Source organism: Aspergillus multicolor (assembly GCF_047715735.1).
Source record: "Aspergillus multicolor strain CBS 133.54 unplaced genomic scaffold BDW74scaffold_2, whole genome shotgun sequence".
Taxonomy (NCBI): Eukaryota; Fungi; Ascomycota; class Eurotiomycetes; order Eurotiales; family Aspergillaceae; genus Aspergillus; species Aspergillus multicolor.
In genome coordinates this window covers 1243512-1259371 of record NW_027395953.1, presented here as the reverse complement: position 1 = coordinate 1259371, position 15860 = coordinate 1243512, and the positions used below count along the sequence as shown (strand labels likewise).

The 15860-nt window shown below is 52.5% G+C and overlaps 6 protein-coding genes across 6 annotated transcripts; 4 read left to right on the top strand and 2 right to left on the bottom strand.

Annotated features, from left to right (window-relative positions):
- The first annotated feature begins 455 nt into the window (after positions 1-455).
- BDW74DRAFT_47225 (serine/threonine-protein kinase) lies at positions 456-3331 on the top strand. The gene is made up of 4 exons (XM_073732897.1): positions 456-692; positions 745-964; positions 1022-1765; positions 1815-3331. Exons 2-4 carry the CDS (start codon positions 797-799, stop codon positions 3240-3242), a joined length of 2340 nt encoding a protein of 779 aa, XP_073588766.1. The 5' UTR covers positions 456-692; positions 745-796; the 3' UTR covers positions 3243-3331.
- Positions 3332-4172: 841 nt separating this feature from the next.
- Positions 4173-5894, top strand: BDW74DRAFT_47210 (exosome non-catalytic core subunit RRP42). Its single transcript, XM_073732896.1, has 2 exons — positions 4173-4873; positions 4932-5894. Exons 1-2 carry the CDS (start codon positions 4334-4336, stop codon positions 5553-5555), a joined length of 1164 nt encoding a protein of 387 aa, XP_073588765.1. The 5' UTR covers positions 4173-4333; the 3' UTR covers positions 5556-5894.
- On the bottom strand, positions 5740-6992 carry BDW74DRAFT_47207 (uncharacterized protein). Its single transcript, XM_073732895.1, has 2 exons — positions 6408-6992; positions 5740-6331 (listed from the first exon to the last, which is right to left on the bottom strand). The coding sequence occupies exons 1-2, from the start codon at positions 6792-6794 to the stop codon at positions 5924-5926; spliced, it is 795 nt and encodes a 264-aa protein (XP_073588764.1). The 5' UTR covers positions 6795-6992; the 3' UTR covers positions 5740-5923.
- Positions 6993-7507: 515 nt separating this feature from the next.
- Positions 7508-8649, top strand: BDW74DRAFT_47159 (c-type cytochrome). The gene is made up of 3 exons (XM_073732893.1): positions 7508-8180; positions 8242-8336; positions 8390-8649. The coding sequence occupies exons 1-3, from the start codon at positions 7878-7880 to the stop codon at positions 8412-8414; spliced, it is 423 nt and encodes a 140-aa protein (XP_073588763.1). The 5' UTR covers positions 7508-7877; the 3' UTR covers positions 8415-8649.
- An 898-nt stretch (positions 8650-9547) lies between these two features.
- Positions 9548-11948, top strand: BDW74DRAFT_47182 (uncharacterized protein). The gene is made up of 2 exons (XM_073732894.1): positions 9548-10465; positions 10542-11948. Exons 1-2 carry the CDS (start codon positions 9916-9918, stop codon positions 11858-11860), a joined length of 1869 nt encoding a protein of 622 aa, XP_073588762.1. The 5' UTR covers positions 9548-9915; the 3' UTR covers positions 11861-11948.
- Positions 11949-13257: 1309 nt separating this feature from the next.
- On the bottom strand, positions 13258-14714 carry grpE (mitochondrial nucleotide exchange factor MGE1). The gene is made up of 3 exons (XM_073723009.1): positions 14386-14714; positions 13889-14317; positions 13258-13832 (listed from the first exon to the last, which is right to left on the bottom strand). Exons 1-3 carry the CDS (start codon positions 14662-14664, stop codon positions 13800-13802), a joined length of 741 nt encoding a protein of 246 aa, XP_073588761.1. The 5' UTR covers positions 14665-14714; the 3' UTR covers positions 13258-13799.
- Between the last annotated feature and the right edge of the window lie 1146 nt (positions 14715-15860).

Genomic DNA, 15860 nt, shown 5'->3' with positions numbered 1-15860 from the left:
ATCCCATCCCACATCATCAGACTCGCCCCTCTGCAGGTGCTTTCCATGTCAGCAACAGCGTAGGGCCTCCCTCTTGTTTGTCCAGATTCCTGACATAATAAGAGAACCCCTCCGTTATCCACCTGCATTATTTCCAGCTGTCTGTTTTTTTGATTACCTGCTGTGATCTACAACACCGCTCTTCTTCATCTTTGTTCGACCGCCTCTTAGAGTCCCCACGCCCGCTCAGAGCTCGGGAAATAGCTGTCACCGCGTCAGGGGCTTCGCTCTCACTTCCCCCCCCAAAAGGCACTACTGCTACGGATACTCCAGCTCAATTAAGCCGGAACCCCCTTGGTATAGTGGTTCCCACTTGGACGGGGCCCGCTCCTCTCTTTACATCGATCACTTCCACTGTTTTGGGTCTTCCATCTGCCTTCCAGACATCCTTCCCCTTCTCCTCGGCTTCTGTTCCTCGAACTACATGACTACCCCCTTCCCCCTCCTTTCGTCTCCATCTTCCTCTACCTCAATCCTCCGCCGGACCTAATTAACTACCCTACTTCGACTCTCTCCATCGATGGGCAGCGGCTCCTGTCATACTCCGCAGGCCTGATATTGCTCGATCCCGGATGATGAAAACAGCCTTCTATTAATCGATTCCACTATCCATCGGAAGAGTTATTAATCCCTCAAATATACATACTAATAGGGTAAGTACCTGGTGGTGATGGCATCAATTGCCCAAGCTAACCGGTATCCCAGTCCTCGAAACTCTTTGGTTTCATCTGCTGGCAGAGAAGATAAAGGAGACAAGATGACTGTCTGCTACGAACACCCCTCGCGGGGTCTTACTCCTACCTCAATGGCGACGCTTGCAGATCGATTCGAAATGATGAAGGAGGTTGGTGATGGGAGTTTTGGTAGCGTTGCGGTAGCACGTGTACGAACGGCCGGTTCCAACGTCGCTCGAAGGGGGACACTGGTAGGGACAACCACCTTATCTGATGACTAAGGAGCACTATACTGATCTGAACTGCAGGTTGCCATCAAAACAATGAAGAAGACCTTCGATTCATTGGCTCCGTGTTTGGAATTGCGAGAAGTCATCTTCTTACGAACCCTGCCCCCTCACCCTCACCTTGTCCCCGCCCTTGACATCTTCCTCGACCCGCTCTCCCGCAAGCTGCACATCGCCATGGAGTACATGGACGGCAACCTCTACCAACTACTGAAGGCGCGGGACCACAAACCCCTGGAGGGAAAGCACGTCAAGAGTATCCTCTACCAGATCCTGTGCGGCCTCGACCACATCCACGCCCACCACTTCTTCCACCGTGATATCAAGCCAGAGAACATCCTGGTATCCACATCAGCTCCCAACGACTCTACTTTCAGCCGATACTCCAACCTCGTCACTCCTCCTTCGACACCCCCAACTTATACGGTCAAGATCGCCGACTTTGGTCTTGCCCGTGAGACACATTCCAAGCTACCTTACACAACATACGTATCGACAAGATGGTACCGGGCCCCCGAGGTTCTTTTGCGAGCAGGTGAATACTCCGCGCCCGTGGATATGTGGGCTGTTGGTGCTATGGCAGTGGAGATTGCGAATCTCAAGCCCCTTTTCCCCGGTGGCAACGAAGTTGACCAAGTCTGGCGCGTCTGCGAGATTATGGGCAGCCCTGGGAACTGGTACAGCAAGTCGGGCGCCAAGCTCGGCGGTGGTGAATGGAAGGACGGCTCTCGCCTGGCGCAAAAGCTAGGTTTTACATTCCCCAAAGTATGTTCCAATCGAGCTTAGATTCGGTGATATGACTGACACCTTTTAGATGGCACCCCACGCCATGGAGAGCATACTGCCAGGCCCGCAATGGCCGGCGACTCTCAGTAACTTTGTGACCTGGTGTCTGATGTGGGATCCCAAAAATCGCCCTACCTCTACTCAGGCTATGCAGCACGAATACTTCGTTGATGCAGTGGACCCCTTGAACTTGAGGCCGAGGTCCTCCACTGCCCGACTACTCGGGCGCAAGGTGTCGGAAAAGAGCGTCAAATCCCCCACCAAAGAAACATACGATTCTCCGACTCTTTCATCCAAGTCGTCATGGTTCAGAAGGTCCTTGATTGGGAAGTCAGAGAGCCCTGCTCTTATTGATCCCGAGCAGTTTTCCAAGCCAACACTTGCTGCACATGACTCGAGTGTGGAGTCGCAGGCTCTGAAGCCAAAACACTCGACAAGCAAACGTGCTACTTGGGCTCATGGAGCCCCGATGCCTATTCTCCCGTCGATCCGTCCTGTCTCTCCTCTTTCCAACGCTGTTACCGCCCAAGCCAACCCCCCAGCTCAAGACACGAACAGCAACGCGGCCAAGGCAAACAAGAAGATCGGTCGCCAACTTTCAGTCAACTCTCACGGCAATCACTATGGCGATGTTCACCGACAAGAAGCGGAGCGAGCATTGAACGGCCTTGGGAACAACAGCACCAGCACTATTAGTCAGAAGGAGAGTTTCTTCTCCCACCTTCGAAAACGCGCCCGCCGGCTATCCGGTCGAAACCAGAACGTGATGAACGATGATATTGAGGCCAACGCTGGCTGCATGCCGTGGTCAAACCGTTCCTCACTGGCCCTCGACTCCGTCAACGCTAGTGATGTGAAACAGAACTCAGACCTGTCAGAGTTGGACAAAGCCCTTCAGAGCGTGAAGTACTCCATGGATGCGGCGGCCTTGGGAAACGTTCCGGTTAGCATCACCTCTCCCGTTGAGTCTACCAAACGCCAGTCAATGCCCCAAGGTTCCATTCGCTCAATGGGAGATAGCCCGGCCTCAACAAGTGGTAACGGTGGCCCAGTATCGAGCCGAACTCGACGTGCGATGCAGATGACCAGCCACCCTGTCCACCGTTATGAGACTCCTGAAGAAGAGGATGAGCTTTTGGACGAAGTCCTACACTCCGCCAGCAGCGCTGCCTTGCGTCTTGCGCAAGCTCAGATGTCGGACACATCGTCAAACTACAGCCATCCTTTGGCCAACGAGCGCTCCCAGGCGTTGCCTAGTCCTTACCCCACGCCTTCACCGTCAGCCAAGTGTGATGGCGTGTCTTTCGGCAATACGGATGCTACTCCGAACCGACGTCTGGACGAAAAATCTGCTATTACCAGCGTTACCCGTCAGTGGCCTACACCGCCATACGACGATGGAGACTGGATGAACCCAGCCTCGACAAAATTTTTGACAGGCTCCACCTACAGATAGCGCATGTCCCCATCTGATATCGGATATCTCGGGAATATGTCGCGCATCTCATCTTGACATTTTACCTGCAATGTCGTGTATACATAATCAAAAGGGAAGTTTTGTGGTTGTTATGCTGATACAGGCGCATGGGATATGGTGTCGGCTATTGCTTTTTACATTTCCCCCCCTTCCTCATCTATATTCCCCTTCCTACTCTCATTCTCATACTTTGTTGCTCTTTCTTCGGTTTATAGGGCTCGGATAGCCCAGGGTTTTTCTCATTTGTCGGCATTTTGTCTTCATACCCCAAAGGCCTCTTATAGATACAGTCGGCCTCGCTGTTGCCTTTCCTTTCCTGCATACACTTACATTGTTTCGACCCCGACCGCGCCGGTCGTGGTTTTTCACCCATCATTCATTTTACCTATATACCTACCTACTTACCTATATATTTACATACCCTCTCACCATACATCCTGATCTCTCCCTCGAGCGTCGTATATACACCTTTCTTTTGTCTGTCATTACTCGCTATCGCTTCCTGCCTACACGCGTTCATTCCTAGTGGCCCTCATCCATGGGAGAAAGTGTGCGACCCTCCAAAATACCTTTCCACCTTGTACACTTTTCACTATCTACGATGACCACGGGTAGCTCGCTTCACTCCACAATCTTGTAATATACTGCACCTATTTCGGGCGGAGAAACCGTCTTGTACATCAGTGAATACATAAAACCATTATATACACACCAACAGCCCTCCTTATAATAGCCTAAATAGTTTAACTGAGCATTCCCCGAGTGCAAACGGATTACTGCGTAGAGCATCACCTTGGCTGTCGAGTTCATGAGCTGGAACGGAAAGGAAGAACGATTGTCCGAGTGTGCAGAATTTCCGAATCAAGTACTGGCATCGCAGCATGAACAATCCACTTCGACATAGATCATTATACCTCGTATTTCCAGCATGGATCGCTTTTAAACGTGACTATCGCAAATCCACTCAGCTACCAGTACCCGAAACCTCTCAGCGCGGCGTACACAACACCGAGTGCTAGCTCGCAGCTAGCCCGCATCTACAAAATTTCGCATCTATAATTTAATCCGCAATGGCCTCGCAACGACAAGCCTCCTCTGCCTCGCAGACCCCTCACATCTCCCCCGCGGAGCTCTCCTACCTCTACACATCGCTCTCCCTCCCCGGTACGCCGATTCGACCGGACGGCCGATCACCAACACAATTCCGACCCCTCTCGGCAGAAACGGATGTCCTGCCGGGCACGAATGGTAGCGCGCGGGTCGGATTTGCAGACGGTACACAGGCTATTGTGGGTGTGAAGGCGGAGGTTGAGAAGACTGCTCTAGGTGTACAGGCGCATCAACTGGACGGCGCGGGCGGGAATGGCGAGGCTGGCGCAGATGGCGAGGGTGGTGTAGCGACCTCCGGACAGGGCTCGTGGGTTCAGATGGCGATTGAGATCCCGGGGTTTAGGGACGATGACGCCCTGCCTGTTTTCCTTTCTGAGATGATGAGGGAGCCCCTGGTGGAATCCGTTTCAAGCGGGGTGAAGGGCGACGGGGAGATGGTTGGTGGATTGAAGGGACGCCTTGTTATCAATCGCCGGTGGCATTGGAGGTTATATATTGATGTAAGTTTTTCCTCAAGCTGTTGAAGTGGGCGTGTGCTGATATGCGGTCTTTCTATAGGTCTTACTCCTCTCACAACCGCTATCATACCCCCTCCCCCTCCTGTCCCTCACAACACACCTCGCTCTTCTCGCAACAAAGCTGCCGAAACTCAAGTCAAAAGGCGAAGAGGATCCCTTCTTTGATGACGACTGGAACGCTGCCGAATACTTATACCCACGAATCAAACCCGCAAATAGCATCATTCTCGGCTCAATATCCGTGCATAAAGTCCGTCCTCCCGTGACGTTGCTGGTCGTTTCCGTGGCGGATAATGTTATCTTCGACCCAAGCCGTGAAGAAATTGCCGTGGCGGACGCCGTGCTTGCTATCTCAGTGACACACGACACCGACTCGGGCCGGCTGAAGCTGCTCTCCATCCGCACGATCGACCCGCCATCTCGGCTTACACAACCAGGTATTCCGAACTCGGAGAATTTGGCTACCGTCGGGTCTACAGCTGCGGCGGAGGAATCTGCTATTGTCAATCCTTCCACTGGAGAGGAGGAAGTGCCCGGTGTCTGGAAGCCGAGACGGGGTGGTGTAAAGAGGGCAACGATTTCCAAGATGGTCAAGATGGTGCTGGAGCAGGGCGGTGTTGGAGAAGAAGTCCTTGAGGGCTTGGAGGGAGTTGAGGTTGGATGAGCTTGACAGGCACGAATCAAGGCCTTACTTCTCGGTAAAAATGCTACCGGGCATCTGAAACGCCACCCGCCTGCGTCTGCGATGCAATACTCCTATCCGCATACACAGATCGCGGATCTGTGTTAGAGCATTATCACATCTTGTTGGAGCAGTGATCGCGACGAGTCCGCCAAGCTAGAGTACCAATGATAACCAACATGTATATGGACATAATACATGAGATGGGAAAGACTATCATCCTCTATACTTGTACTATACATGAATTCTCAAGGCTCGCATTCAAGTGGGAGCAAACCAATCCCATGAGCGAACCGCGCCCAACCGTATTCCAGGTCAAGCACGAGCATCATTCCACCTCCTACCTCCACCTACCAAATGCCCAACCACTTCTTAACAGGCCTCTTCTTCCCCTCCCAATCCACGTATTCCCCAGCACCGGCAGCCTGGGCCTGACCCTCAATCGCAACAGGCGACTGGTCATCCACCTGCTCAGCCAGCTTCCCCTCCTTCGCAAGCTCCTCCTCAGTAGGCTCCTCCAGCCCATGCGCAACCCGGAACTGTCTCCTCTTCTCCGCATCATCCACGCGCCTCTTCCGCTTCTCCCTCGTCTCCATAGAAGTATGCTGCACATGCATTCTGAACACCGAGAGCGCCTGGGAAACCGTATCGATGGGGTGACTAAATAGCGCGGACCACGGCGGCAGCAGATGCGCAAAGGGACTCGTTGCTTTGAAATTCGTCGTGAATGTAAACGTCGCCAAGCTCGTCAATACACTCTGGAATACATATCAGCCCAATCCCAGAGACCATAACAACCCGCGCCGAATGTAAGCGGAGAAAGCAGGAACGTACCATTGCAATCCAAATATGAATCCACCGACTCGTTAGGAACCGGAACATCACTGTGCCCTCGGGCGGAAACATATTCGGGTACTGCTTCTTCGCCCGCTCCGCCTCTTCTTCCTTGGAGAGCTTGGGGCCAGGGTAGTTGAGGACCTTTCCATTGCGGGTGTTGACGACGCGGCGCGCGGGGTGAGAAGGTGGTCGAAATTTGTCCGGTTGGGCGAGGACGCGCGGTTTCACGCTGGTGTCATTGGAATTGGCCTTGGACTTGTTTGATGCACAGCGGTGGGTTCTTGAAGGTCCGGTAGTACGCGCAGACCGGGAGAGGGAGAGGAAGGCTTGTCTGGAGGGGATCCCTCGGGGAAGAAGAAAGGGAGGGATCGGCGCGGGAGGCATCTTGATTGATCCGCAAGCTTGCGATTGTTGCTCTGTATGCTATGCGGGCCATCCAATGGAACTTTTTCTTGGTGGTGAGCGTAGGTCATGTGACTAGTTAGGCTTCCCCGGCTCTTCAGGCTCCAAGGCACGAATTCTCGGCTGCTCAGGCATCAGGCCACCTCGGACCAAGGCCGGGGAGTGCGGGAAAAACTCGCCATGGCTAAGCGAATGGCAGCAGCCAGATTTGTTATTACGGGGGTGGCTACTCCGGTTCCCGTAACCCGCTGCTATCCAGCTTCCAGATCCCGACAGCTCTATACTATGAGCATGAGCTGGAATGAGATCATACCATGACGGCATGAGCGATCAACGGCATCTCTAACAGCCTAGCAGGGTCCTAGCCAGATAAACATGCGATGAGTCGTCGGCATGCAGAGCCTCTAAGTAAACCCCATCTTAGACAGAATCTGGAGTAAATATAGACATCCTAATTAAAGCCCATCGAGCCTTTTGTTGACTGCGGTGACCGATTCCTGACCTCAGACCCGGCGGCGCCCGTTATGTCGCTGAATCATCGAAGCTCTGATTGGTCAATGCCCGGATCACGGGAGACGTCGGAGGCGCGACCAAGAATCCAGCTCTACAAATTCGCTCCAAGTTTTTTCTTCCGGCCAGTTTGCTAGACTTGAATTTCTCCATCTGCTACAACTTTCTGTACTATACACCTCTGTACATTTCCATCTTCTTCCTCTTTACTTTATCCTTATAAATCACAATGGCTAAGGGCGGTGACTCCTACTCTCCCGGTAAGTTGCTGTGGCTGTCTCTTTGTTTCTTTGGGCGCGCTGCTGCTGGGGAAGGCATTTCGCTGCACTGCGCGAATTAAGCAGGATGAGTGAGTAGGTGAGACATGGGCTTGATGTGAATGATGTGTTCAACCTGGCGTGAGGGAATTGTCAGCTCTCAACACAAGCAGATGAATCTCAAGTCTCTGTTTGTTTCTGGCAACACCGTCATCAGCAAGACTCCCATCTTTGCCTTCGCTTCAATCGCGCAGCTGAACACTTGACCGCTATCGCGATTACTTGAACATCTACCATCATGACGAGCTTCGACGCCTACTGTTTCACCACCACCCTCAGCATGCGCGAGGCCGAACTGGAGGAAATGGAGAAGAAGGCGCAACAGAACGCTAATCAGCCATTCTCTCCAGGCGACTCTGCCAAGGGTGCTAAGCTCTTCGAGACCCGCTGCAAGCAGTGCCACACCGTCGAGGCTGACGGCGGCCACAAGGTCGGCCCCAACCTCCACGGTCTCTTCGGCCGTAAGACCGGTGAGGCTGCTGGTTACGCCTACACCGACGCCAACAAGCAGGCTGGCGTTACCTGGGACGAGAACTCTCTGGTTTGTTTTAATGCAATCCCTACAGCTTTAGATCAACTACTAACGTGCTTTCGCCGAACAGTTCAAGTACCTCGAGAACCCCAAGAAGTTCATCCCCGGTACCAAGATGGCCTTCGGTGGTCTTAAGAAGGGCAAGGAGAGGAACGACCTCATCACGTATGTTGCGCCTCGCACCTCCGACAGCGGCACAAGGCTAACAGGATACACAGCTACCTCAAGGAGTCCACCGCTTAAATGTTTCGCGATTAGACGACGACATAAAACAAAATGTCCACCTGGGGGATCGCCGGGCCTCTGGCTAGGTGACAGGCGGGCACTGTAACATTACACCTTCTAGACCTGGTTTTGAAGCGTCGGGACATTGTGGATATCATAGAGTCTTGTTTCCTTCGCCGTCCTTGTCTATTTTCCATATTCCCTCGGTTTCTTTACGGTTATGTTTCTTCTTCAGCTTCTGTGTATCATGGTACCATAATGAATAAAGAGTCTCCTCTCATGACATTCTATTCATCCCTTCTCCTTTCTCCTTTCTGCTGGTCTGCTAATGTTACCTAAAGTTTACTGCAGTTTCGTCATCACACGTGACACGGGCTATACCATGTGGGCCCGCCGGGCTGACTCTGCTGACCCTCATGATAAGACGGCTTATCGGTCTACCTACATGCTTTCGATCTACAGACTGCAGAGACGAAAAGGTGCAACCATCAAACTGACGACAGCAACTTTACTGCTTTGGGTCTTTGCTTGCTGCCCAATAGTATGCTCTGCGCTTGACGATCTGCTCCAAGAATGCCATAGTAGCACCTGGGATGATTGGCTGGGAAGCCTGGGATGAAGGGAGTTCCCAAGGCGTGAGTCTTGCCGACTCCAGGAAACGGCCTAAGACCACCTCGAGGCCGTTGATTCGTGCATCTGACATAGTTGGGGACCTCGACAGCCATCGACAGCACCCGGAGCAGACCGGCTCGATGGACTTGGAGAGGTTGAGGCCAGCACATGACCGCTCGTGCATCGCGTTATTGGCCCAGCCTCCCTCTCCTGCGCCCCCTCATAAATTCCCCAGCACCTCGACTTGCTGAACCCGGTCGAGAGGCAAAGTCAAGCAAGACAGAAGAATACCGATTCAGGGCGCATGCGAGGGGCTAGCAAGCAAAAGCATCGCTCGCATTTCGTTTTCCCTCGGACCTCGTCGATTATTCTTACATTTGGATATCGGATGAAACATATAGGCATCCAGGCTGGAAGTATCGGTGCCTTTCCTGCACCACTAACGTGGTCTACAGTCTTGAAACACTTCCGATGAGAAGGATTCCCAGTTTCTATCTATATACCGTTCAATGCAAAAAAGTTTGTAACTCCTCTCCCTTCCGGTATTCGTGCGCCGTGACTTGTCAGCCCTGCTTGCTAGTCCTCAGGCATCAATCAAGGTGTCTCCCGCCAGTCGCATTATTCTTCAACATTTGCGTTGTCTTTGCAGCTACTTCTATCAAGCCTGCTATTGTGTTCTTTCTCCTTATCGCTTCCCCGCTGCTTTGTCCTGGTGGACTCGACTCTGCTGCACCTCCCCCACCTCCATTTGCTAGTACAGCAATCTATACGTTAGCGCCCTTGCGAACATCCTCCCCCTCCCTTCTTGAACCACCACTCCCGGCGGTTTATTGAAGACGTCCGGGGCACTATAGCATCGAGAGTGGCCCTACAACTTCAGGACTCCGTGCGCGCGACGCCGTCCATCATGGTGGACGAGCTAGATCACTTTTTCGATGACCATCCATCAATGGATGCGTCGCTCGAGGACTTTGAGAACACAAGCAATCGCCACCGCTCACCGATATTCGGTCTTCCATCACAGCACTCAGGTTTTAGGTCAGAGGAATCGGACTGCGAAGAGGATGATACAACACCCGTCGATGAACGCTGGTCTCCGCCCGGTTTAGGAAGAAGGTATGATGATGTCCCAAATAGTGGGTGGTATAGACACCAGCCCTACACGCGCAAGATTGACCACGAGCGGTTCGGGCTGAAACCAACCGTGGGAGTTAGTCCAACCCAGTCGCGCGAAGCCAGTCCACAGTATGAAGATGCGCCAGAGGCTCCCATGGCAAACCGCCGCGCCTTTTCCACCGAGAACGTGGACGCCATTGTCGCCGCCAAGGTACCGTTACCTCCAGAGGCAGATTCGCCAATGAAGGGCCGGTCGCCCAGTCCAGTGCGAATGCCTATGCGATCCATGATACCTGATGTTGAAACCGTGGACTTCAAAACCGATGATACCATCAATAACTGTAGGTTATCCGTGGTTTGACGACCCTGTCCAGCTTGCTGGCGCGGGATATACTAACACCTGGATCTCCATCAAAGATATCAGGTTCGCCGTGCGCGCCGAAGTCCAACATCGAGAACCGTTCGTCGCATTCTTTACTTACTTGCGATCCAAGCTCGATCGCATCACTAGCTCCAAGTCCAACACCACCCTGTCTGTCCTGATAGCCCTAATATCCATCGCAGTCTTGCGCACGCTGTTCATGCCGAGTATCCCATCGGCAATCCCAGACCTGGTGAAGCTGTCAGGCTTTGCGCGCTCATTCGAGCCGCTCATATACTACTCCGAGAATGGCGTGCAGCAGATCGGAACGTTGCAAGAAACTGGTGTGGCCGTCTGGGACCTCAGCGAGTCGGTGCGCGGGACAAATATGACCAGCGCACCCATCATCGTACGCCAACTCGACGAGTTGTCGGAGTCGCTCAAGTCGCTCTCCTTAGAGCTGACGCGCTTCTTTGCCAACGTCGATTCGGACGTCGACTCGATACTTCTAGTCATGGACTGGGCGAAGCGCGAGCTGGAGACCTTATCGTCGCAGCCACCCAGTAGTTTACCGTCCATTGTCTTGGATAACATGCAAGACATGCTGTCACGACTCGGCACACTCGAAAGAGTCGCAAGGTCAAACGGGGATGGCACCACCGAGCTTACCACAACGCCAACGACATTCGGCACCATCGTGACTGCCATATTTGGACAAACTTCAGCCCAGCGTACCCGCGCGACACTCACGCGCACCTTTACAGAGTTTCTTGCTGTCCTTGAAGAGTCAATAAACAGCGAGTTGACGCATTCAACTGCGCTATTTGCGCTGTTCGAGTCTATCGACCGGCAGTTCCTCAATCTTCAGCGCACGGTTGTCCGCGAATCCGATGCCCAAGAGCGCGCCGAGGGCGAAATGCTCAGTTCTCTCTGGACCCGTGTCCTCGGGCCAGATGCCGCGGTGGTGAGGAAGTATGAGAAGAACAAGCGGCTACTGGCGAATGTGCGCAGCCGCACCGTCGCAAATAAGCACCTCCTGATGGATCACCGCGGCCGTCTTTTGACACTGAAAGTAAACCTGGAGACACTGCGGCGGAAACTCGTCAGCCCGCTCGTAAGGCGGAACGACTCTGTTAGTTTCGCTGGCGCTGTGGACTCGGGGGGCAGTGGTGGTCGCACCCTTGGCCCTGTTGAAGCTGTGATAGATGGTCAGATCAAGGGCCTGGAGGGGACCTACGATTATCTTCGCTCCGTGAGGGAGAAACAGAAGGCGAAACTCATGGAGATGGTATATGGGGCCGGCCGCAAGCTACCGTCTTCTGGTACGCTGCTTGCCGATGGATCGGATGATGGAGATGCGATAGATGGGGCATGATATCTTTCCCTCCCTTACAAACTCTTCCCTATATTCCTCGAACTCACCCTCCATTCTCTCTTTTCATTACTCCCATCTCCGTCACTATCCTTCTGCATCTGCATGCATCGGTGCCCGGCGTTATCAGTGGTCTTTATCTGGCGTCTGCGACTAGCACATGGTTGGGTGGACAGCGTTCAGTTCTTGGCCAGCGTTCGACTCCTTACATACGCACTACCGTCCGGACATATCTCCACCCGGGTACATACACCATCCATCACCCTGTCCGCAGGCTGCCACTGGCTGGCCCGTTCAGCCGCGCAGCCTGCTGACAGTGCGTGGATAACTCTCATCCATCTATCCCGTCATCGCTTTCTTTTCACCCTTTCTCTCTCTTATCATTTTGGTCGGTCTAATCATACGGCGAACAAGGCGAGAAGGCAGGTAAAAGCGAGCGATAGACTACGGCAACGGTTTCAGGACTCTTTTATCCCGTCTCATATTTCTCATCGATCTCCCTTCTACCCCGTCATTTCCTCCCGTCTACTTTTGTCTCGTTCATCTATGATCACTATAAACTTAATGTTTCTGCTGCGGAGTGTTGCTTGGAGTACATCTGGGATGATCTCAGTCAACCCAGTCCCTGTACTTGGTTGCCCGGAATGAGCTGAGTCCAGAGATGTACCCTGCCAGTGGCCATCCCCAAACCCCGTTTCTCGTCCATTTGCTTTGTTTCCTTTCCGTGATTCTTTGGCTCCTGCTTTCTGTCTTCCCTGCATATAGGCTTGGTTTGTTTCGGTGTTGGTATGGTGTCCGGTGACTTGCGGAGGGCTATTCAAGGCTAGTATAGTGCCAGGTCAGGCGAGGCATGGCTTATATGTCATATCTTATGGAATTTATAACGTATGGCTCTCAAGTTTTTTATGCTGATGCTGGTTCGTTCCTGGCTGTTTGTGTAACGGAGGCAGTGATGATTAGGCGTTAGATGATGCTTCGTATCTCTATCTGTATTCTGGCGGGCAAGCCATACGAGACTGGGTTCGGTCTCTGGGACAAAAGCATATAGAAGACCCGGGGAAGTTACCTACCTACCTAGTCGAGACCATGTAGACCTAGAAAGATTGACTCCGCTCCGCTCCAAAAGCTAGAAAAACCATACATATCATGGGTCAGGCACTGGTCCGAATCTCAACGTAAACTTACCGTTGTTGGGCGAATAGAACCCCGGATCCAGTAATTGGTGCGAATCATGGAGCTAGGAGATATTGTCATGATTACCCCTTGCGCTTATCCAACGTCACTTGACTATCAGCATCGTTGTGAGTTCGACACACTGATGTCCTCACCAAATACGGAATGTCATTACGCAGGCATAGTGTAGACCGACAATATAGGACTGTACGATGAAGCGAGGCCGATAGAAACAAATAAGATCTCATATAACTCATTATACTCAATTGACCTAGATGAGACAGATGTAGTTGACGCCGGCCAAACAATCAAAGACATGGGAAGTAGATAGAGCGAAACATGAGCATTTTTTTGCCATAGCCAACCATGCTGCTGAGGATACCCAACAGATTTTGCGAAATAAAAGAGGAAGATGAAGATGAAAAAAGAAAGACATAGACGGATCCAGTCTTCAGTCAAAAATTAGAGGTAGTATACATGAGGTGGGAGGTGAGAGTAAGACATGACGCCGTGATGAGGAATCTAGATGGGAAAAAATGACATCGAGAGGGAGACAGTCCAGACGCCCCCAATCGTACAAAAAGGTGTATCATACATATGCGTTCATAGACAGAATAGAAGACCATCCAGGGAGCATAAAAAGTTAATGTTTGAGTTTGGGGTCCGAACGCCGTGAATGCAATAGGGCAAGACCAGAGCTTTCATGGCGCGTGGGCGTGTTTTATATAGTGTACAGAGGAAGTAGGTAAGAGCGAGCGTGGCGTAGAGCTTAGTCGTTCTTGACGACACCGACCTTGGCAGCCTAAAAAGTAATTAATTAGTTTCCGAACGATCCTGATCAATAGGCGAAGAACTCACTCGAAGAACACGGCCATTCAGCGTAAAACCCTTGCTCTGGGTGTACATGATCTCGCCGTTCTCCTTGCCCTCGACCTTGGTCATGAAGGTAGCCTCGTGGACCTTGGGGTCGAACTTCTGAGGCTTGCCATCCTCGGTGGGTTGGTCGGGGTCGAATCGTTGCAGGCCGTGCTTCTGGAGGGTATTCAGAAGGATGTTCTGGGTCATCTTCAAACCATCGACGAGATCCAGGAGGTCCTTGTTCTCCTCAGTCTTGGCGGCGCTAAGCTTGTCCTTGGGAACGGCCAGAAGGGCGCGATCGAAGTTGTCGATACTCTCCAGGAGGTCGACGGCGAACTTCTGGATGGCGAAGTTGCGGGCGTTCTCCATGTCTCGCTTGGTGCGCTCCTGGAGGTTGAGGAAGTCTGCAACGGATCGGACGTATTTGTCCTTGGAACAGTTAGCTCGAGTTCTTGAAGCAATCAAGTAGAGCATGAAGCGGTTGAAGTGTGAATCACCTTGAGCTCAACGACCTCTTTCTTCTTCTCTTCTAGCTCTTTGGTGCAGGGGTCCTCGGTAGCTTCCGATGACTCGGCACCGTTCTCCTTCTTTTCACCATTCTCTGTCTTATTCTCTGTGGAGTAGCACCGAGCGGTAGGAAGACGAGTGAATGGGCGGAGAAGCTGTGGCTGGAGCTGTGATGGCTGGCGGACGGCCAGAGGTGCTGTGGAGGCGGAGCGGACAGAGAGCAGAGCCCGGGAGGCCTGAGCTTGTCTGAGGAGGGTTCGCTTGAACATTGTGAAGTTTGAATGAGGATTAGAGGATATAAATCGACTGAAGATGAAGGCGAGGATGTGATGCTGAAGAGACACTCGGCATCATCGCAGAAAATCTGAAAGCTCCGACGTCACCTGACCGGGCCGAGGAAAAACATCCCACCGAACTATAAGCAATGTACAGAACAAAATGGGCTCAATGAAGATACCACAGGGTGCTCATTGACTATAATCTATAATAAGACGCAGGTTGAACAGAGTTCTACTTCTACTACCAGTAGTGAGACGCAAGAGTCAGCCCGTTGGCGCATGTTCGTGATCTCGGTTCTGCGAGATGCCCACGTGAGAATTTAGCAATGTTGAACCATGCTCCATCGTTAACTAATTTGAGGAAAATAAAGAGCAGAGATGGATCTCAGAGATGGCCCGTTACACGCAGTTGAGTCGGGCTGAATCATATGGCGGTGATTCACGTATATGAGGCAAGTAAGAGCAATGCAAGAATCAGGTACGCCTATCAAAAATTACAGCACTTCCGAAGGATAAGACTCCAGGATCCCATAAGGCTGCGTAGACATCATCTGGAGAGATATTGCTGCGCCGAAGATCCTGTTGTCAACCTTGGGAAGAGAGCCGCAGCACGGCCGGAAGGGCAAGAACCCGGTCATCGGGTGATAGACCATACTCTGTACCTATGTGGTAAACCTGGAGATAAGCTCAGCCCAGAGAAGCGGCTGACCAGTTGGTCCGCCTAGTCACAGAGTTCGGCAAAGCCATCAAATCCGTACCGAGCTACGGATAGACGAGGCAGCTTCTCCCATAAAAAGAAGGTTTCTTGCGCCTTATTCGTATTCCCTGGCTTCGTCTACCGCGGGCGCAACCGCACAATACGATGCTTGCACATGGCGCAAGTTGGAGCCTATAAGCTTAGAGCACGCAGTCGTAAGCGCGAACTGGATGTGCCTAAGGCTTACCCCAGGATCCGATGCGGATGTAAGCCGCGCGAATATGGACCCTGAGGCGGTTTCCCCGAGCCCTCCGCCCCAGCCTGAATGATTTGAAATGCATAGGAAGGCATGGGCATCAGGTTACGCGGAGGGTGCTCCGCGAACGTGCGGAGTGGCTATGTCAAGACCCGCGGGACTGGAGACTAGGCGAGGCCGAATTGAGCCAAGGCCGCCTTTTCGATAGTGTTGCATGGCATTGAGGAATGACAA